General features: G+C 44.7%; 1 protein-coding gene across 1 annotated transcript in view; it reads left to right on the top strand.

Annotated features, from left to right (window-relative positions):
* EHD3 (EH-domain containing 3) overlaps positions 1 to 23112 on the top strand; it is a 49093-nt gene that overhangs the window by 20568 nt on the left and 5413 nt on the right. Inside the window, exons 3-4 of the mRNA XM_006901134.1 lie at positions 6150 to 6247; positions 22097 to 22509. Coding sequence (XP_006901196.1) covers positions 6150 to 6247; positions 22097 to 22509 — 511 coding nt within the window. The remainder of the gene's footprint in view (positions 1 to 6149; positions 6248 to 22096; positions 22510 to 23112) is intronic.

Here is a 23112-nt window from a genome sequence, read left to right as displayed (position 1 = left end):
TCACCACTAAGCCACGAGAACACCATATCAATTTAGGAAGGTGTGTTAAGATCACGTGGTTTCTCAGGGCCATGAATAATTCTCTCATTACCTGCTGAATATCCTCCAGTCGGGCTTTCGCCTTCACCAAGTGTCCTGTGGAGCTCACCAATGACCAACAACACACAACTACATGCAATGGCCAATTCTGTCTTCATCTCTTGACCTAAGAGTAGCCCTGACCCCAGTTGACGACACCCTTTCTGGAAACACTGTGTTCACTTACCTTCAGGACTCCAGCCTCTCTTCCTTTTACTACTATACAGACGAGAGGCTTGTTCTCAGCAACCTGGCTGCTCAGTGCCCACACTTCTCAAAGCTGGGATGCCAGCCCAAATGTCCAACCACAAACGAATGGATTGAGAAGTTGTGGTACATTGACACAATGGAATACTATGTAGCACTCAGAAACAGTAACTTTGTAAATTGTTACCTAACTTGGGAGGGACTGGAGAGCATTATGCTGAGTGAACTCAGTTCCACAAGAATAAATATAAAATTGTTATTGTAAAATGAGTATAAGGATCCAGGAGGGGTGGGAGAGGCTGGAAGCAGAGGGATGTGGATGTGCAAGGGGGGGAGGGGGGTTAATCATTGGGTTGTACAATTTGATGGGTAAGAGGGTGAGGGGAATTGAAGGAATTTGTTCGAATTTGTATTTGAGCTTAGTAAATAAACTAGCAGGAAAATAAAAAAAAAAAAATAATAATGTTTTAAAAAAGCCAAGGAAGCAAAAAAGGCTAAACAAGCATCTAAAAAGACTGCAATGGCTGCTACTAAGGCTCCCACAAAAGCAGCGCCTAAACAAAAAATTGCGAAGCCTGTGAAAGTTTCTGCTCCCCGAGTTGGTGGAAAACGCTAAGGAGGCTCATAAGGCTGGAGTTGTAACTCTAAAAAAAAAAAAAGAAGTAGACCATGCAACCACTGTGGAAGGTGGTGCAGTGCCTTCTCAAAAAAATTGCAAATAGAGATACCATTTGACCCAGCAATTCCACTACTGGGAATATACCCCCAAGAGACCATAACTGCCACCCAAACAGATATATGCACACCCATGTTTATCATGGCTTTGTTCACAATAGCAGAGTTAGAAACAAACCTAAGTGCCCATCAACAAACGAATGTATAAAGAGGCTCTGGTATAGTCACACAATGGAATACTATGCTGCACTGAAAAACAAGGAACTCATATAATATTATTCAAAATGAGTGACCCTGGAGGACATTATGCTGAGTGAAATGTCAGTCACACAGGGACAAATACTGCATAGTGTCACTGTTGTAAAACAGGACTGACATCAGGGTTGGGGGAAGACTGAGAAAGATGGGATAAATAATGTAGACTGCATTGAAACAGATGAGGGAGAAAACGGTTTAAAAGGGATATGTGATCAGGTATTATTGTCATGACAGGAGTCCAGAACAAAGGCTGCACAGTGGAGTGGACCTGGGGGGAGGGATTGTAAATCAATGAAATAATTTTTCTTTACTTTTCTAAGAGAAACGTGTCCTGGGTGGGGGAGAGGGGCAGGGAGAAAAGTGCAACAAGGAATGAATGGAAATCCAAAGTCTCCGTAAATTTTCATTAAAATTAATAAAAATTAGAATATTTTTTTTTAAAAAGTAGACCACCCAGGCCTTCTTTCCTAGTTTGTTGTAGTCTGAAAGCTCTATTTAAACCTCTCAGGATCAACAATCAACAATCATGATAGATGGAGAAAGGACTAAAGCTGTAAATTATTTCATCTTGCTTGGATCAATAATCAATGCTCTTGGTACCACCAGCCAGGAAATCAGGAAATGTGTTACCTTGGACAAATCTGGTGTCAGAGACCTCTCCAAAATACTGAAGAGCCAATGATGTCAGTTTGAAGATTAAGGTGTGCCTGATTCTGGCTATAGTTTTCTCAGTCACCAGCTTCACATCAAACAGTTAGAAAATGAGTAAGGATGACAGAAGAAGAATTGATACCTTTGAGCTTTGGAGCTGGAGAAGAGCACTGAATATTTCATGTACTGTCAAAAGAACAAGTAAGTCTTGGAGAAAGTGCATCAGGGTGTTCCTTGGAAGCAAAGACGGCAAAGCTTTATCTCCCATACTCTGGACATGTAAGCTAGATAAGATGCTTCCTTGGAAAGAGACATCATCATACTTGGAAAGATGGAGCATCAGTAAAGGAGAGCAAGAGTTTAAATGTTGGGTTTTCTATCATCTATTACTTTAGCCCTTTTTGGTCTCCAGCTACCTTAAACACATGATCTTGCAAATCATCAATAGCTGTGGAACTAGGATGAGAGAGAGAGAGAGTGGGCACTTCCTACACTGTGCAGCAAGACTTAAGGGAAACTGCAGCAAGACCTTGGTGAGAGCAAGACTAGAGAGAAACTTGGTGAGAGCAAGGCCAGAACATGACCCTGGTGAGAGTGAGATCCCACGACAACAATGGAAAGGCTGTGGCATTGCTATGGAGAGACTCTGAGGCTTCTTGCATTTGTGTTGGCAACAGTTAAAAGTTTTGCTTGCCACATGATTGAAAGAGAAACTGACTTATAATTGCTCCAAGGCAGACCTTTCTGGATGATTGAGGAAAACAAAAGGAATTGTATTTTGCTACTAATCTGACTTGGGACTGCTGGACTATACCTGGACTTGCATTGTGAGATATTCTTTGCATCTTCTACTCCCCAACCTATTTTTTTTTAAATAAATTCCACTCTTGGTACCACAACTGTGGGTAAATCCCATGAGTCAACAACAAATATCAAATCCATTGATTGGTGAAAATATCTTCGGGTTCAAGGTGGGCATGGGACACATCTGACCTAGCAGCTATTTGCTGCTATGGATTGTATTGATGGAGAAAGTTTCCCTTTATGAAACCGGTGGAAGTCAGACTCGGTCACAGCCACCCCTATGTTGCATCTGCTCCTTTCACAGATCTCCAACACGATTAATTGGCACAGTGACTGCAGCAGTGGGCTCAAGTGTGTCAGAGAGAATAAGGATGGCACGGGAAAGGGCAGAATTCAGGTCTGTTGTTCATAGGATCACTATGAGTCATACTCAACAGCTGTAACAACAACAACAATAACAACGAGAAGCATCATTAACAATTTGAAGCTTCTTCTCACAGACAAATTTGGGCTGTGCATGAGATGCACGGTTAGGTATTGAATTCACATTTCCACAAAGAAGGTGAGAATTCTACTCCTGAACTCTCACTTCCTCAGTAGTGTCTGCTGTTGCTAGATGCCATCAAGTTGACTATGACTCATAGCAACCTGGTGAACAACAGATCCAAACCTTACCCTATCCTGTATCATCCTCACAATCTCTGCCAAGCTTTAGCCAATTGTTTTTTTAATTGAGATTGTAATGAAAGTTTATAGAGAACTTGGATTTCCATTCATTCATTGTTGTACATTTTCCTCCTTGCTCCCCACCCCCAGTTTTAGCCAATTGTTACAGTCACTTTGTTAATCCATCTCATTGAGATTCTTCCTCTGACCACCCACTTTTCTTAGCCTGATAGCGTTTCCCAAGGACTGCCCTCTTCTGACTACATGCCCAAGTATGTGAGAGGGAGTTTCACCATCCTTGCCTCTAAGGAACACAGTGGTTGCACTTCCTCCAACACAGATTTGTTTGTTCTTTTGACCGTCCAGTGATGCACATTGCCCTGGAATTGTGTGTGATCTTTCACACTCTTCTTTGCCACAATTAGGCATGCTCTTTCACTTTACTCTTTCTCTCAGTCTACAGGTACGTCCTTTTTCCAACACACACACACACACACACACACACACACACACACACGCCCGTACATAGTCACTCCACACTCTATCCTGACTTTTACCTCTGGCCACCTGGCAAATGCTGTTCATCATTAGTCACCTTGGTTGACATTTTGCATCCTCTGTGAAGCCTTTCCTGACCTCTGCTCCTAACTCCATCTCCTTGGGCTGCCAGCTTTCCTTCCCCTTTCTGTGTCCTTTGATTACAGGACAGTTTAGCATGATTGAGATAGTGAGACATTCCTTTTGGCTTCTACTGTTGTTATGTGTTGTCAAGTCATTTGCGACTCATAGCGACCCTATGTATAGGAGCTCTAAACCCTGCTCTATCCTGTGCCAACCTCATTGTCTCCGAAACACCTACTCCCACTACCCCAATCACTGACTTGATCCATCTCATCTAGGGTCTTCCTCTCCGCTGCCTCTCCATTCTCCCAAACATGATGTCCCTCTTCGAGGACTAGTCCCTCCTTGCAACATGCCCAAAGTATGTCAGATGAAGCTTCAGAATCCTTGCCTCCAAGGAGCAGCCTGGCTTCACCATCTCCAGGACAAACCTGTTTGTTCTCCTAGCAGTCCATGGTATATTCAACACTCTTCTCTAGCACCACAACTCAAAGGCATCAATTATCTTTCTATCATCCCTAATCACTGTCCAGCTCTCCGATGCATAGCACACAATTGTGAACACTATAGCTCAGATCAGGCGCACCTTAGTCTCCAGTCTGACGTCGTTGCTCTTTAGTACTCTGGAGAGGTCCCTCACAGCTGACTTTCCCAATGCAATTCGTCTCTTGATTTCCTGGCTGCTGCTACCAAGAGTGTTGGCTTCTACTTGCGATAGAATATAAGAAATGAGAGCTAAACCAAAAAGAAAAAAAGCTGTAAGTTAGGTTTGCTAATTTATGTTTTGGGATGCTGGGATATAATACTAGAAATGTGTCTTGGATAAGTCTTTATTGCTCTCCTTATAGTGATGTTTAGATAATTCTTTGAATGGCACAGAGGATCTGTCCTTGACTACTGACCAGTGGATGGCAGTACCCACCCACCCAGTGATGCTGTGGAAGAAAGCCCTGACAACCTACTTCCATAGAGGTCACAACAAAGAAACTCCCATGGGGAAAATCTACTCTGTAATATGTGGGGTAACCACTTGTCAGAATCAACTCAACAGCAATGATTTAAACACCAAAATAAACATTCCCAGAATGACTCTTCCTTCAACCAACTCTAGGGCCTCCTCCTGGAAGTCATCCCTCAGCTTCTTAATTTGACTCTCCGTGAGTATTTTACCTGACTCCTCTCCTGGTGCTGGTCTTGATGCACCTCATTGTACATGCCTCCTCTCTTCCATCAAATTGTGTGTTCTTTGGGAGCAGGGACCAACGTCTGAATATCATTCACCATCAATAACGAGGCTTCACAAGCGTAGGGCCCTGTCTTCAGTCTCCACGGAGGTCTTCCTTAAAGTATATATCCCTTTGGCCTATTATCTTACACAGAGTAGGATTTCAATAACTGTTGAATGACTCCTCTTTTTAAAACTGAAAGACACGGGGAGCTCTGGTGGCCTAGTGGCAAGGAGCTGCAACTACAATCCCAGAGGCGCACGGTTCGAATCCACCAGATGCTCTTCCAGGGAAGGAAGGACAATCTCCTCCTGTACCAGTCAGATCTGATTTGACAGTACACTCACACAAAAATAATAAAATAAAATTAAAAAACAAAACAAAACTGAAAGACACGTTCAGAGAAGCTCAGTACCTTTGCTCAAGGTCATGGTTAATGAGGTCTGAACCCACCTTAATTCTACAGTTACTTATTCTGTTACTTATATTCAGGTTTCAGAACTTAAAATTCCTCCTCTTGCCAGTGTCTTGGATCTAATTATAAATAAGAGATAGGCTCATAAAGAGGGCCAACTGTAGTCACTCAAGACAAAGATATAGCTAGCCAAGAACGGCTAAGGACATGGGATGTATGAATCAGGCCATGCTTTATGGTCATGTGTAGGAACCCAATAGCACTTGACCAAACATTTTGAGGAGACTCTAGAGCAGAATATGTGGAAAAGCAAGAGATTCGGGGATCCTACCTGGGTGAGCTATTAACCCCATATTGGAGACTGAACAGACTGAGAGAGAACTGGAACTCATCTGTCTATGAGCTGTATGGCTCCATTAAGAGAGATAGACAGGTAGTTGGAGCTTCAAAGGTAAGTCGGGGGAGGCTGACAAGTAGCTGAAGTGAGGGTTCATGCAGGGCATCCAGAGTGCAAGGCCTCACCATGGATCCCCTCTCTACCTGTGCAGGTTTGTGTGTGCCCAGCTGCCCAACCCTGTGCTGGAGAGCATCAGCGTCATCGACACGCCGGGGATCCTCTCTGGGGAGAAGCAGAGGATCAGCCGAGGTAAGCAGTGACCTGGGTCATGCTCGGCTTGACCTCTGTGGTATGTTCTGGTACCTTCACCCTCTAATGCAGTAGGAAGGAAGCATCCATGGCATCTTCCCTTTGAAGAGCCAGCATTGCCTCATGTGCTATGAAGGGCAAAGTTCTAGGACAATAGTACACGAGGGGTAGCTCATGAATTTAGCCTCCTTGTGCCTCAGGAGACAGAAGCTGGCCTGAGTTTCCTTATCTGTAAAATGGAGGCATTAATATCTTCTTTCCTCACCTCACTAGTTTTATTTATGGTCCAAGAGCTGCTTACCATGAGCCAAATTCTGGTTTGCTGGTTAATCCCCTGCTGTCTTTGCCCTGAGAGATGAGTACAGAGAACTCTGGTATATGTACAAGTGTCATGCAGACACTTACCCAACATACCCAAAGTATATGAGAGGAAGCTTTGTCATCTCAGCCTCTAAGAAGCACTCTGGCTGCACTTTCTCCAAGACCTATCTTTCTCTCTCTCTCTCTGTCTCTCTCTCTCTCTCACACACATACACACACACACACACACACTCTAACCCACCCACCCATACACACCCATACAACCTGCCCACACGTTATTGTTTAATACCACTGAGTCAGAACTGACACTCCAGTGGGTTTTCAGAAGCAGTAAATCACATGAGAGGAGACTGCCTATCTTTCTCCTGCGTGGAAGCTGGTGGATTAAAGCTGCATACCTTTGAGTTGGCAACACAGTTCCTTACTATCAGGCCTCTACTCTGTATCAATAAATTTGGCCAACTGACCAGAAGAAATCCGTATTTGTTCCCATTCCCAAGAAAGGTGATCCAACAGTATGTAGAAATTATCGAACAGTATCCAACAAAATATTGTTGAAGATCATCCAAAAATGGTTAGAACAATATATTGACAGCAAAGTTCCAGAGGTACAAGCTGGGTTTAGAAGATGTTTTGGTACCAGGGATATTATATGGATCTTGGATAAAAGCACAGTATATCAGAAGAGTGTCTAGTTGTGTTTTATTGATTATGCAAAGGCATTTGACTATGTGGATTATAACAAACTTGGCTAACCTTGAGAAAAGTGGGCATTTCAGACAATTGGAAGCAGTCCTCAGAATAAAGCAAGGAAACACTGTCCAAAATCAGGAAAGTAGTGCATTAGGGATACATCCTGTCTCCATACTTTTTTAATCTATGTTGATCTATGAAGATCATTCAGGGGCTGGGCTCTATGAGGAGAAATGTGGCATCAGGATTGGAGGAAGACTCATCAGCAACTTCCATTACACAGATGACACAACCTTACTTGTAGAAGCTGAAGAGGACCTGAAGCACTTACTGCAGAAGGTCAAGGATTGTAGTCTTCAATATAGATTGAAGCTCAACATCAAGAAAACAAAGATTCTCACCATTGAACCAATTAGCAGCACTATGATAGAAGGAGAAGAGATTGAGGTTATTAACAATTACATTTTTTGGCATCAGCAGTCAGGAATTAAAAGATGAATTGTATTGGGAAAGTCTGCTGTTAAGGACATCTCTAGAGTACTGAGAAGCAATGATGTCAGTCTAGAGACTAAAGTGTGCCTGATCCAGGCTGTGGTCTTTGCAATTACTTGCTATGCATCAGAGAGCTGGGCAATGAATAAGGATAACAGACAAAGAATCAATGCCTTTGAGTTGTGGTGCTGGCAGAGGGTCTTGAAGATACCCAGGATCACCAAGAAAACGAGTAAGTCTCTCTTGGACAGAGTGAAACCAAGTTTCTCCTTAGAGGCTTGGATTTTGAAGCTCCGTCTCACACACTTTGGGCACATGGCTGTAGCCAGGAGGGAAGGACAGCATACTTGGAAGGGTAGAGGGACAGTGCAGGAGAAGAAGACATCAGATAAGATAGATTGATACAGTACCTGGGGTAATGGTGGTAGATTTGTCGAAGTCAGTGAAACAGGCTCAGGACAAGGCAGGCTTCAGAGTTGTTGTACATATGAGTATGGTCACTGTGAGTCACAGGTGACTCGACAGCACATCACAACCTGTTGTCCAAACAAAGCAAGAAAACAATGCATAATTTACAATCAGGAAAGATGTTCATCAGGGCTGTATCTTCTCTCCATACCTAGTCAATCTATATGCTGAGCAGATCATTCAAGAAACTGGATTTATGTAGATTGTGGCAGGAGGATTGAAAGAAGTCTCATAAACAACCTGTGTTATTCAGATGACACAACCTTGCTAGGCTGAAAGTAAGGACCTGAAGACCATGCTGCAGAGGATCAAGGACTGCAGCCTATTCAATTCAGATTACATCTGAATATCAAGAAAATAAAAATCTTCACCATTGGACCAATAGGCAACAATATGATAGAGAAAAGATTGAAACTGTGAACAGTTTTCATCTTACTTGGATCCATAGTTAATACCCTTGGTACCAGCAGTCAGGAGATAATGGGAGACATCTAGCATTGGGCAAGTTGGTTGTTAGGAGATGAATGCATTTGAATTGTGGTGTTGGAGAAGAATACTGAATATCCTGTGGACTGTCAAAAGAACAAGTAGATATATGTTGGATAAAGGGCAACCGGAATGTTCCTTGGAGACAAAGTTGATTAAACTTCATCTCACATATTTTAGACATTTTGTTAAGAGATACTATTCCTTGAAAAAGGACATCATGCTTGGAAAGGTGGAAGGTCAGTGAAGGAGAGGAAGATTGTCAGTGAGATTAATTGATGCAGGTGTCTGTAGCAATGGACTCAAATGTGTCAGGAATGATAAGGACAGTGCAGGACAGGACAGAATAAAGTTCAGATCTATTGTTCAGCACATCACTATTAGTCACACTCAACTCAATGGCACTTGAGAATAACAAGCTGCCAGAGTTCCTACCCACACTTATATACCGCCACATATGTACACATTTACACAAACTGCCAACTACTCTGTAGATAGGTGTTTGCATGCTTACTTGTTTATTGTTTGCTCTTGTTGGTACAGCACTTGTCTGTCTGTTTGCTGTACAGGTATAATGTGTGGATTGCTGTGATGCTGGAAACTGTGCCACTGTTATACCAAATGCCAGAGAGGTCACCCATGGTGGACAGGTTGCAGCAGAATAAGACTGTCTAGGAAGCAGTATTGGCCACCCGCTTCTGAAACATATCATGCCTTTGAAACTCTATGAGCAACAGGGAGAGGCAGGTAGCTATAGTATTAGAGGTAAAGCTCAGATGGGAAGTCACTCAAATATAAGGAGAAACAGCTGCAAACAAACATTAATAAATGGAATGTGCAATGTCAAAAACTATGAATGTCAAGAATCTAGAAGTTGTCAAAAATTAAATGGAATGAACACATGAAGATTGACATTCTAGGTATTAGTGAATGAAAATGGACTGGCATGGACCACTTTGAATCAAACAATCATATGATCTACTATGCTTGGAATGAAAAAGAATGGAGTGGGATTCATAATGAAAAGGACAATTTCAAGGTCTGTCCTAAAGTACAATGTTGTGAGTGATAGGGTTTATATCCATAAACATACAAGGCAGACCTGTTAACATTACTGTTATCCAAATATATCCACCAACAACCAAAGTGGAGGAAATTGAGGATTTCTGCCAACTTTTACAGTCAGAAATTGATCAAACATGCAATCAAGATGCATTAATAATTATCAGCAACTGGAATGCAAAAGTTGGAAAGAATGAGCAAGGAATAGTAGTTGTGTAATACAGACTTAGTGACAGAAATGAGGCAAGAGAGTCAATAAATTTTGTACATTCAATGATTTAGAGATAGCAAATACTTTTTTAAAGAAACATGAATGGTGACTTTACTCATAGACTTCACCTGAAAGGCAACACAAGAATCAGATTGACCATACTCGTGGAAAGAATTGTTGGAGAAACTCATTACCAGGAGTCAGAACCAGATTGCATGCTGATTGGAACAGACCATCAGTTCTGCAAGAAGCAAATATGTCTGTTCCACCTGAATTAAAAAATAATATTAAGAACAGGTTTGAAGCATTGATCACCGATGATAGGAATACTACAAGAGCTGTGGAATGAAATAAAAGATATCATCGATAAAGAGAGCACAACGTCATTACAAAGACAGGAGAAAGAAAAAGCCAAAATGAATGTCAGGAGAAACTATGAAAATTGCATTAGACCATCAAGAAGTCAACAGGAGAAAGAAAAAGCCAAAATGAATGTCAGAAGAAACTATGAAAATTGCATTAGAGCGTCAAGAAGCCAAAACAAAGGGAAGAGGTACTGAAGTAAAATAGCTGAGCAGAAGATTTCAAAGAACAGCTTGAGAAGACAAAGCAACTATTATAACAAAATGTACAAAGAGCTGGAGTCAGAGAATAAAAAGGGAAGAACTTGCTTAGCAATTCTCAAGCGGAAAGAACTGAAAAACAAATTCAGGCCTCAGGTTGCAATGTTGAAATACACCCTGGACAAAATCTTGAATGATCTAGGAAGAATTAGAAGAAAATAAAAGGAATACACAGAGTCACTGTACCAAAGAGAACTGGTTGGCACTGAAACATTCCAGGAAGCACCATATAAATAAGAGTCCGTGGTAACAAAGGGAAAAGGTCAAGCTGCTTTGAAGACTCTGTCAAAAAAGAAGGAATAGATGGGATACAGATTGGCATTTTTCAAGTAAGAGTTGTGAACCTGGACATGCTCCAGTTTATTCCAGGAAATTTGGACACAGCTGACTGGTCAACTGGAAGAGATCCATATTTGTTCTCATTCCCAAGAAAGGTCATCTAATGGAATATGGGAATTATTGAACAATATCATTAATATCACATGGAAGCAAAATATTGTTGAAGCTCATCCAAAAATGACTGAAACAGTAAATCAATAGGAAAATGCCAGAAATTCAAGCTGGATTTAGAAGAGGCCATGTCACCAGGGAAGTCATTGCTGATGTGTTGGATGGATCCTGGCTGAAAGAAGACAGTACCAAAAAAAGTCTGTCAGTGTTTTATTGATTATGCAAAGACATTTGACTGTGTGGATCACAACAAACTATGGCTAACATTGAAAAGAACAGTCAATTGTGCTTATCCAAAATCTATACTCATACCAAGAAGCTATTGTCTGAACAGAACATAGGGAACACTGCATGGTTTAGAATTGGGAAGGATGTGCATCAGAGGTGTATCCTTCCTCCGTACCTTTTAAATCTCTATGATGATCAAATAATTCATGAGTCTTAAACTCTGAGGAAGAATGTGACATCAGGATTGGAGGAAGATTCATCAACAAGCTGCATTATGCACATTTCACAACCTTGCTTGCTGAAGGTGATGGGGACCTGAAGCTGAAACAGTTGTGGCAGAATATCAAAGACTAGCCTTCAATATGGATTGCATCTTAACATCAGCAAGAGCAAGGTCCTTACCACTGGGTCAGTAGGCACCATCATGATAGGTGGAGAAAGGGTTGAAACTCTTAATGATTTTGTCTTTTATGGATCCACAATCAATACCCTTGGAGCCAGCAGTCAGAAGATAAGGTGATATATTGCATTGGGCAAGTCTGCTTTCAGGGACCTCTCTAAACTACTGAAGTGTAATGATGTCAGTTTGAAAACTAAAGTGTGTCTGTTTCTGGCCATGGTCTTCTCCAATTACTTGCTATGCATCTAAGAGTTGAACAGTGAATAAGGATGACAGATGATGCCTTTGATTTGTGTGGTTGAAGAAGGATGCTGAAAATTCCATGAATTGTCAAAAGAATAAGCAGGTATGTCTTGGTTAAGGTGCAACTGGAATGTTCCTCGGAGGCAAGGATCAGAGCTTTCTATCTCATATTTTAGGCATGTTGTTAGCATGATATTCTTGGAAGGGAGGAGGGTCAGTGAAAAAGAGGAAGACAACTCCCCATTGAGATGGTTGACATGTTGACTGCAACAATGGATCCAATTGTATCAGAGCTGGTGAAGATGCACAGAATAGAACAGGATTAATCTGTTCATAGGGTTACTATTAGTTATATTCAACTTGACTGCACCAAACAGCAACACAAACACACCACCCCCTACAACTCACATCCCTGTGGAGGACACAGCATCTACATAGAGTGAAATATGTTTTGCCATGGACTTCTTGCCTGGGGTTCTCAGAGCTCCAGTTTGCCCACAGAACAGATTTAGGATTTCTTCCCTCACTGGCCAGTCAGGGTTAGGACCTGACCTCCATGGACAGTTCAGAGAGTCCTCTGTTCAATGTCACCAGGCAGAGAGGCACAAAGAATTCAGCCCACATTCCACCCTCCAAGACTTGTGCCTGGCACAGCACTGTGTCTTATCAGAAAAAAAAAAAGGGTCTGCTATCAAAGTTGCAAACTCAAACTAGGTGCCAGTGATCCTTGTGTGCCTTGTTAGGCTGCCACTTTCTGGAAAGCAAGCTGTCTTCAGGGGCTTCCTTGAACTTGGACTTCATGGGAAGGGGCACTCAGGCCCATGACTAGAGTGAAGCAATGCCTAGACATTGCTGAGGGGAGGGCCCTCCACCCCGGCTGGGATGTGTGCATCTTGGGAGCTGAGGGGGGTGGGAATTAGATTCATTTCCTGGCACAGCATCCTGGAAACTGAGCCGGCACATGGAGGCCAGGATGCTGGATGGAGACGCACTGCAGTGGACAGGAGAGGCGAGCAGAGGCACTTCTTGGAAGTGGCAGGATATGCCCAGTCAGGGCTTATTACTGGGAAGAAACTAGGATGGAGCAAGCTGGAGGCTCCGGAAGGTCGCGTGTTCTCACTGGGAAACCACATTTCCTGGCTGTTTCTGCACTAGAAATCCCCACCAGCCCCACTCTGTGTCTTGTTATAGACCACTCAGCGGTTACCCTACCCTATCCTGCAAGCCCCTTTCAGGAGGGGGTAAGCTTGGCCGTGCCAGAGTGGATAATGAGCTTAACCTGGTCAAACAATTGGACTGGAACTCTGGCCTCCTCATTCCCAGCTCAGTGGCTCTTTGTTGCATTACCTGGAAAACAAAAGATATGCTGCAGTGAGTAAATCAGCTGTCAATGACTGTTTTCGAGTCCTTACGAGCACGGATGTCAGAATAAAAACTAAAGTGTGCACCTAATCAAAGCTGTATGGTATTTTCAGTTGCTTTTACTATGTGTGAAAGTTGAGTGATTAATAAAGAAGACTGAAAAAGAACTGATGCTCCTGAATTTTGGTGTTGGCAGTGCCTTGGAGGAAGTGTGACCCAGGTGTGCCTTAGAGGAAGAATGGTGAAACTTCATCTCACATACACTGAGAATGTTGTCAGTCCTTGGAGAAAGATATGCTGGGAAAGATACAGGGTCAGCAAAGGAGAAGATGAGCCTCAAGGATAGGAGTTGACACAATGGTGACAACAACTGTGAGCTTGAGAATGGCAGAGATTGTGAGGATGGCACCAGAGAGGGCAAGGTTTCGGCCTTTTGTTCATAGGGTCACTGTGAGTCATAGTTGACTTGATGGCTACCTCAGGTCTTAGTAGAGTTGATTAACAATATCCACCAGGTCATTGTTGAGCTGACTAACAGTGGCACCAAAGAAAAGCATCAAGAGGTAGGAATCGCCACCAACTTTTCATGTGTACATTTTCCCTGGAGGCCTTCAGATTCGAGACCACGGAGGGGCTGCTGGCTTAGTGCTCTGGTTTCACATCCTAAGTCTGCCCCTGGCATGGTCACGGGAGTCAGGGATCCCCAGACCACATGCCTGTGCACACACCCCGCTGTGTGCATTCATGGTCCAGGCAGAGTCCCTATACCCTTCAGAAGGATCCCAGTGATGGTTTCATGGTCATTGGAGGCCCGTGACCAACCTGTTACAGCCATTTAAAAAAAATATTACTATTATTTACTTCTGGGTAGCATGTTGTTGTTGTTGTTATGTGCTGTCGAGTTGTTTGCGACTCACAGCGACCCTATGTACAACAGCCCTAAACCCTGCTCTATCCTGTGCCAATCACACTGCCTCCGACACACCCATCCCAATTACCCCAGTCACTGAATCAATACACCTCATAGAGGGTCTTCCCCTCCTGCACTGTCCCTCCACACTCCCAAACATGATGTCCCTCTCCAAGGACCTGTCTCTCCTTTCAATATGTCCAAAGTATGTCAGACAAAGCCCCAGAATCCTTGCCTCCAAGGAGTAGCCTGGTTTAACCCTCTCCAGGATGAATCTGTTTTTTTTTCTTGGCAGTCCATGGTACATTCAATACTCTTCTCCCGCACCATAGCTCAAAGGCATCAATTCTCCTTCTATCCTCCCTAGTCATTGTCCAACTCTCTGATGCATAACAAGCGATTGCAAAGACCATGGCCTGTATCAGGTGCACCTTAGTCTCCAGAGAGACACTGTTGCTCCTGAGTACTTTAGAGAGGTCCCTAACAGCAGACTTTCCCATGGTGATACATTTTTTGATTTCCTGGCTGCTGGTGCCAAGAGTGTTGACTGTGGAGCCGAGCAAACTGAAGCTGTGAACAATCTCAATCTCTTTACTGTCCATCCTGACGCTGCCAGTTGGTCCAGTGGTGAGAATCTTTGTCTTCTTGACATTGAGCCTCAGTCCATACTGAAGGCTGCAGTCCTTGACCCTCTGCAGCAAGTGCATGAGGTCCTCCTCAGTTTCAGCAAGCAGGCATGTGTCATCTGCATAACCCAAATTTGTTCCCCTTTGCCATAGGAACCTATCGCACATTTTGGAAAGTAATCCTTTTCAAAAGTCTTGGGAGAGAATGTGGGGGCTGGGATTTTACCCAGCACAGCTAAGGCCTGCACTGTCCTCTGAGCTCCAGCATCACACACACCATGAGGAAGAGGAGGATGTGTACTGGGAGTTGACGATCAGGGTCAGGCCTGAGTTTGCTACCTACCTGTGTGACCATATACCTCTGTGTCCCACTCCCTCACCTATAGGGTAGGTGAGCATGAAAAAATCTTCCCCATTGCCATCTGATATGCAGAGAATCATGTCCTAATGAGAAAATCTGGACGAAAACCTAATAACACACATGGTCCTGGTCAGTGTATCCTCACACTGCTGAGCCTGGAGGAAGCCAGTCGGTGATTCAGGGGTGGTCTTGCTTATTCTTTTTACCTCATTGATTTCCCCTGCCTGGCATTACTTAGAAGTGTTTTCCCCAGTTCTCCAGAGTCTGTCAGAGGCGAGGAGCGAGCCACAGGTCCCCACAGGCAGCACATTTACTGTAAAGTAATTCCAGGAAGGGCAGCTTTGCCTCAGTGTCCCAGCGTCTCAGGGCACGAATCTTTCCTTTGAGCTGTTGCAGGCACTCAGAGAGCTCCTGTCGTGGATCTCAGCAATGCCCCTGGTACCAGGAGGAGAAAGGGCTGTCACTGGTTGGACTGTTCACCCGAGACATTCAGACCAACCAAAACCAAACCAGCTGTCGTCTCATTGGTTCTGACTCTTAGCAACACTAGGGTTTTCAAAGCTGTGGATCTTTATAGAATCAAACTGGCATATCTTTCTCCTGAGGAGGAGCTGGGTGGCTTCAAACTGCTGGCCTTTTGGTTAATGGTCAGATGCACTAAGCAGTGCACCAGCAGGGCCCCTCCAACCTTAGGACAGAGGTTCTTTACTGAGTCTGGGGTCTCTCCCAGCTGTTGGATCTTGTCTTCTATTATCGAGTTTCCTCCTTCACTCAAACATTATTATCCCCACTTCAAACTTAAGGAAATTGAAGTTCAGGCTTGCCTATGGCCTCATAGCAAATAAATGGCAGAACTAGTCCCAGGCCCTTTTCTTTGAAAGGGAAGAGTTCATGCCTTTCAGAAGCTCCCATCTGGAGAATTCAGGACCCTCCTGAGTGCACACATCAGTCCAAGCCGTTGACAGCGTTACATAAGCATCCTAGAGGTTGCTGTTGTTATGTAATGTGGAGTTGGAACCAACTCCTAGCTGACCCTTCAGTGGGTTTTCAGAGGCAGTAAACCACACAGAAGATTGCTCATCTTTCTCCCTCACAGCAGCTGAGGGATTCAAACCATGTATCTTTCGGTTGGCAGTACACCTCCTTACCACTTAGCCACTTGAGACTCAGAATTAGCCAGGAACAGGGAAAGCTGGGCCTCAGGAAAGCATTATGGGAACTCTGCTGGATGCTGCTGATCCACACAGCCACCCCTGAGGAAAAGGCTCCAGCCTTGCTGACTTTGTAATTTGATAGCAGCTTGTCAGAACATGCAGCATTTGCAAAAGTAGGGAGTTGAATGGGAGGCCACCTTGGTGCTTTTAAAGTCATAGCAAGGGTTCCCAGAAGTTGTCCCTTTGTCCTCAGGCAGGAGAGCTCACAGAGGTGTCCCAGAGGTGGTTGAGCCGGCAGCCCTCAGCCTTCTCTTTTGGCTGTGTCTTCAGTGGCTTCCGAGCGTCTAATCTTGACCCTTCCTGCTGCATTCCCCACTCTCACCCCTTTGGACTTGTTTGTGAACAAAGAAAGAAAGCACAGAGATGGTTCCATTCATATTCCTGGTCTGAAGAACAAAAAGGTCAAGGACCAGAGAGAGAGAAAGCCGCTTATCCAGGGACACACGCAAATTAATAGCTGAACAAGAAGTAGGGCTGGACTTGTCCAGGCCAGAGCCCCTCAGATTGCCCCTTTAGGACACATCCCATGTCCTGGAAACTGGCACTTAGAAGGAATGCTGTACAAAGGGCAGTGGGACAGTAAGAACCACCAAGGTCACAGAAGACAGTTCCTTCTGACTGTATTTGATCCTCACAGTATCCTCACAATACTTTCTAAGACACATACCAGAAACCATGGGGCCTTCCAGATGTGACATGAAAAGTAGGGTTATTGCTTCAGTTCTGCTCACTGAGCTCCGATAGAGCACCTACTGTAAGCCAGATGCATCGCTGCCTGGACAGGACCCCACCCTTAGTGAGCCTTTGAGTGCAGGGAAGAAAGCTTCATTCTGAGGATTTCAGAAGGTGCAGGGGACGAGCGCAAGTATGCTGAGCACCTGACCGGCAGGAACAGGAGTGCATAAGTCTGTTCTGTTCCAGCAAGGTGGCTGCCCATCCGGAGCTGGGGTTATCAGTTTGTGGGAAGTTGTCCCAAGGCTTGGCAGGCACAGTCTCCTTACTGCCTTGCAGATGCCATCAGAGACTAGACAGACTTTGGAAGGACATGAATCCCTTTTCTCTGCAGCTTCTCTCAATCTGTTACTCTCCCCCACGGCCTGGAGGGCTGGGTTTGGGATGGGAAGACCTAACTCTGGACATGGCTCCAACCCTTCCCTCTCTAACCGTCCATCCACTGCTCACCGGTGAGCAGTTCACTGGTGACAGCTGCTCTGACTGGCCTCATCCAGCTATGAGCGGCTGACATGAGTCACAGTGTGTGCACGAGCTTAGAGGGGCAACATTCACTGTGTAGACTGGGGAGACCAGCAGCATGCTCTTCCCAGCTGGCCCTCCCTGCACACTGCTTCTTCGGAACTGAAATTCATAGCAGGCCAGATATGGGCTGATAACTGCACAGAATGTCTATGACTTCTGAGCTCCTTGCCTGCTGCCATGGAGGACAAAGCATACAGATTCCACAAGCTCCAGAACATCCACGCTAATGCCTGTTTTGAGGGACAGAGGTTATTGGAGCAGGGGGTTTAGATGGCTTAGAGGTGTTCTGAGCCCTCTGTCCCCTCACTCCTATTGCTCTGAGGGACTGTCTTTGGGAGGTGAGAGATCTACATGGGAAGGTTAAATATAGACTGAGCCCAAGCCTGGGGAGAAGAAAAGGTGCCCTCAACAGGAAGGCAGGCTGCAGCCCCATCTGGAGTGCAGACCTCTGGGGGCACTGTGGAAGGAGCAGGCTGAGCCTGCAGGCCAGGGAGCGGGGTACACAGGGCACAGGCTGGACTGACTGCCTGAGCAGTGACTCTAGGACCTGGTACTATTACTGGCCATCTGTTTGACTCTCCTTTCATGTCTGTGAACCTCAGTTTCCTCCTCTGTAAAGTGAGAATGACATGCTTTCCTCCTGAGGTGTTGTGAGGATGAAATGAGCCAGCTCTGGGAGAGTCTTATCAGCCAGGGCAAGCACTGAACTCAAGTTGGAGAGTGAGGGATTGTTCCCCAGGGTTACATCCTATAAGCAGGCTGGCCTAGGGTGAGCCACTATCTCCCCAAGCTTGTTCTGCCCATCTAGAAGGTGGGACTTGAAATGATACATCCTGGTATTGGGGCTTTTCCCTTGGATACAAAGGCTAAATCTAGTTTTTTATCATGACTTCATATATTCTTTAAACAGAGACCTTCCCACTGAGATGATCCTTGGATGACTCTGACCCATCTCTTCCCCAATGTAAGCCTCAGTTTCCTTATTTGTAAATCAGACAGTGGATGACTGATGTCCAAGCCCTTCTTTGCCTCTTGAGCAGGCCATTTTTATCACAGGAACATGCAAGGAGAGAAAATTCATGAGAGTGTGTTAATTGAGTAGCGGATCTAGAGAATCTCTCCTGGAAATAATAATGCGTGGAAGCACTTCATTTACCAAAGACAGAGTGGGTTACGACATAGCAGAATGTCTAGACAAGGTTTTGTCTGTTGGCATTCTCTTGCTACATTAAAGGGTCTTCTGAGAAGCTTAAGAGGAACTGTCTCTTCTGCCCATCCCCTACCCCTATCATTCTGGGTGGCATTGCAATGTCAGCTGCCATCATGTCACTCCTGACATAACAGTCCCATGTGCAATGGGAGGGAATCGTTGTGATCCACAGGATTTTCCTCGATTCGTATTTCTGAAGTAGATTTTCAGATCTTTCTTCCTAATCTTGGTCTAGAAACTCTGCTAAACATCTGTTTAGCATTAGAGTGACATATAAGCCTCCAGTGGCATGTGGGTAGTGGCTACCTAGAAGGTGAACTGGCCAGAAATTGAGCCTGTGATAATACTTTACCATACCCTAAGCATGTGAGATTGTTAACAATTTCATCTTGCTCAGTTCCACAGTCAGCACTCCTGGCACCAGCAGTCAGGAAATCAAAAGATGAATTGTATTAGGAAAACCTTCTGGTAGAGACCTCTCCAGAATGCTGAAGTAAAAGGATGTTGGTCTAGAGACTACGTTACACCTGATCCAGGTCATGGTCTTCACAATTGCTTGCTATGTGTCAGAGAGTTGGACAATTATTAAGGGTGAAAGAAGAATCAATGCATTTGAGGTTGTGCTGGAGAAGAGTATTGAACATTCCATCGAGAGCCAAAAGAACAAATAGGTCTGCCCTGAAGAGGTGAAACCAAGTTGCTCCTTGGAGGCTAGGATTTTGAAGCTCTGTCTCACATATATGGAGATGTTGCAAGGAGGGACCAGTACTTGGAGAAGGACATCATGTTTGGGAGGGCAGAGGGACAGCACAAGAGAGGAAAACCCCACATAAGATAGATTTACACAGTAACTGGGGTAATGGGAACAGGTGTGTTGGAGGCAGTGAGAGTGGCTCAGGATAGAGCAGGGTTTGGAGCTAGTGTCCGTAGGGTCGCTAAGAGTCGGACTTGTCTCACCAGCACACAAGTGTCTCTCTCTGCTTGGTCAAAGGATGCCACTGGAGAAGAGTGCTTTTGACATTTAACTCGTCTAACCCCTTCCATCCTTGTTCCCTATTTCACTGACACTGTTTTTATTTGAAATCTCCTCATCTGAAAGTCATTTCAGGACTGGTTACATGAAGAGCACTGATCCGAGAGCCTTTCTTTCTGTTCTAGCCCCACTGCCTGTAAACTGAGTGACCTCATCAAGCTACTTCATCTCTCTTTGTTTTCTTATCTGAAAATTAAGACTATTTGAGTTGTCTGTCTTATAGGAGTCATTGCAAGAATGAAAAGAATGAGTGAAGAATCATGAAGTACAGTACTAGGTACTAAGAATTAATCAAAACCCAAACCCATTCCTGTCAATTCCAACTCTTAGCAGTCCTGTAGGACGGAGTAGAACTGCTCCACAGGGTTTCCAAGACTCTAAGTCTTTACACGTGTAAACTTCTTTATCTTTCTCCTGCTGAGTGGCTGTTGGTTAGACCTGATGCTTTTTTAGTTAGCAATCCAATGCTTAACCCATTCTACCAACAGGGCACCACCTTCTGTGAGTGTTGTATTGTTTTTACTGTGTACTGTGGAGTCAAAACCAACCCATAGCTGGCCTTCCAGCAGATTTTCAGAGGCAGTTAATTACATGGGAATAGATTGCCCATCTTTTCCTGGTGGATTCAAACCACATGGAGCTCTGTGAATGTTAGCTATCATAGTGGTTCTCAGAGTGGTTCCTGGACTGTGTACATCCTGACCTCCTGGCACCTTATAGAGCCGCCACACCTGCATTTGCTGGATCACACAGCTGGCTGGCAATCTGGGTTGTAGGTGACTTCGATACACACTCAAATTTGAAGACAACCAGAGCTTCGAAAGTCTCTGAGCCAGTGACAGGTAGCTGGCCAATGATCTGCTTCCTCCCTCTGTGATACAGTGTAGGAACTTCTCCTTCATCCTAATCGCTTGGTTTCTCACTCAGTGGTCACAATGAGTCTTGGATCTCGGGGTGTGTGTCATTGTACCCTTGGGCTATAGGAAGCCAGGATTGCTGAATACACCAGAGTCTAAGGACAGATCCCACCTGTTGAGAGCTGCTGGAGGTGAGCACGGAGACCTGAAAGCCCCACTCCAACTCAGATGGGATTGTCTGATGCCTCTGTTCTCATCCCAGTGCTGCTGCATATGAGCTGTAAGTCCCTGAGCAGGTCACTTTGCCTCGCTTTCTTATCTATTGTTCTTTATGTTCTGGAGGCCCAGGGAGGTAAGGCCCCTTCCAGTTCCGAGTGTCAGTGAATCTGAGGTTGGTGTGCAGACTTGGCAGTATCTCCTGTCCTAACTCCTTCTGGATCCACAGCTGCTCTAGGATGAGCACAGTGATTAATTCCTCCAAGTCTTCTGGAGCCAACCTGACCTGAAGTGGGTTCCTGTCAGGTAACCACGATAGAGCTGAAAGTATGGTCATTTTATAACGAAGAAAGTTCTTAGGATTGTAAGAGTTGAGAATTCCGAGTTGCAGCTAATAAGTTAGGAAAGATGTGAACTCATAAACATGAGAGAATAAGTCCTATGCTTTAATAACAAGAACCTCCATACATCCACACCAGTGGTGCCTATGTTCTAAATCATCTACCTCTTGTTTGTATCTGTTTGTTGCTTTCTGACCTTTTAAAGAATGTTTAAGTCTTCATGTAAATTATGAGTTGATAGTAGCTTTTCTGGTAACTCCTGGCTGATAAATGCAGTAAGCAAAGAGGAAGAGCTGGCTACTGGCTGAATGACGAGTATAATGTTGTTGTTGTTATGTACTGTAGAGTCGGAACTGACTCATAGCAGACCCTCCATAGAGTTTTCAGACGCACTGAATCACACAGGAAGAGCTTGGCATCTGTCTCCATTGGAGCAGCTAGTGGATTTGAACAACCTGTCTTTGGGTTTGCAATGCAACTCCTTACCAGTAAGCTACTAGAACTCCCTATAATGTTGTTAGTAACTAACTGGCATTTCCTGAGCATCTACTATATGCTGGACTCCGAGTCTAGTTAATCCTCATGATAAAAAAATTATGAGTTGAGCATTATTATTATGTCCGTGTTATAGATTCCAAGGCTCTGAATCACTGAGCTATTTGCCAAAGGCCTTATAGTGACATGTGGAGGAGGAGTCTGGCTTGGAGCGCAGGCGTGTCTGGCTCTGGAGTCGGCGGTCTTCCTGCTTTCCCTGACCGCCTCCCCTTGTCTGCGTCTCCCCGTAGGTTATGACTTTGCAGCTGTCCTCGAGTGGTTTGCCGAGAGGGTCGACCGCATCATTCTGCTCTTTGACGCCCACAAACTGGACATCTCCGATGAGTTCTCCGAGGTCATCAAGGCCCTCAAAAACCATGAGGACAAGATGCGTGTGGTGCTCAACAAAGCCGACCAGATTGAGACGCAGCAGCTGATGCGCGTGTACGGGGCTCTCATGTGGTCGCTGGGGAAGATCGTGAACACCCCCGAAGTCATCCGGGTCTACATCGGCTCCTTCTGGTCCCACCCTCTCCTCATCCCCGACAACCGGAAGCTCTTTGAGGCTGAGGAGCAGGACCTGTTCAGAGACATCCAGAGTCTGCCTCGAAACGCTGCCCTGCGCAAGCTCAACGACCTCATTAAGAGAGCCAGGCTGGCCAAGGTGAGGCGGGGCCGGGGGTGTCGGGGGGAAGGGGCTGTGGCGAGGAGTCGAATGCTGCAGCTTCGCCACCCGTGTGAGCCTGTAGACCCTGCACTGCAGATGGAGCTGGACCAATGCGGGCAGTCTGGGCCTCATTTGGAATATGCGCAAGTTGAGCCACACTACTATTTCTTGGGTGAACCCCAGTCTAAGAAAGGTCATTAGTTTCACTGTGTCTTTCCCCACATCTGTAAAATTAAACACTTGTAGGTTGCTTGGGTGAGATAAAGAATGTAAAAACCCTTAGCACAGTGCCTGACATCCTAAGATTTGTTCACTAAATGTCCTCTCTTGTGCTTATCTTCAATATCATCTGCATCCCCATCACCAACCTGTAACTGCTTCCACCATAACTTTCCCACAACCTCTTTCTTCATGTGTGATGTAAGAAAGCCTCAGCGTTCCAAGAAATGTGGGAACAAGTCGAGATGGAGATGATTTTTAAAGGAGGAACTGTATGATTAGGTATTATTGGTATGACAAGAGTCCAGAATAAGAGTTGCATAATAGTAAAGTGGTGGTAGGGGGCAGACCGGACTGTATAACAATGAAAATACTTTTTTT

This window comes from Elephantulus edwardii, unplaced genomic scaffold (genome assembly GCF_000299155.1).
Source record: "Elephantulus edwardii isolate Elephantulus edwardi_28Jun2011 unplaced genomic scaffold, EleEdw1.0 scaffold00309, whole genome shotgun sequence".
In the NCBI taxonomy this organism is placed as follows: Eukaryota; Metazoa; Chordata; class Mammalia; order Macroscelidea; family Macroscelididae; genus Elephantulus; species Elephantulus edwardii.
The sequence above is the reverse complement of the archived record's forward strand: the minus strand, read 5'-3'. Positions and strand labels throughout refer to the sequence as shown.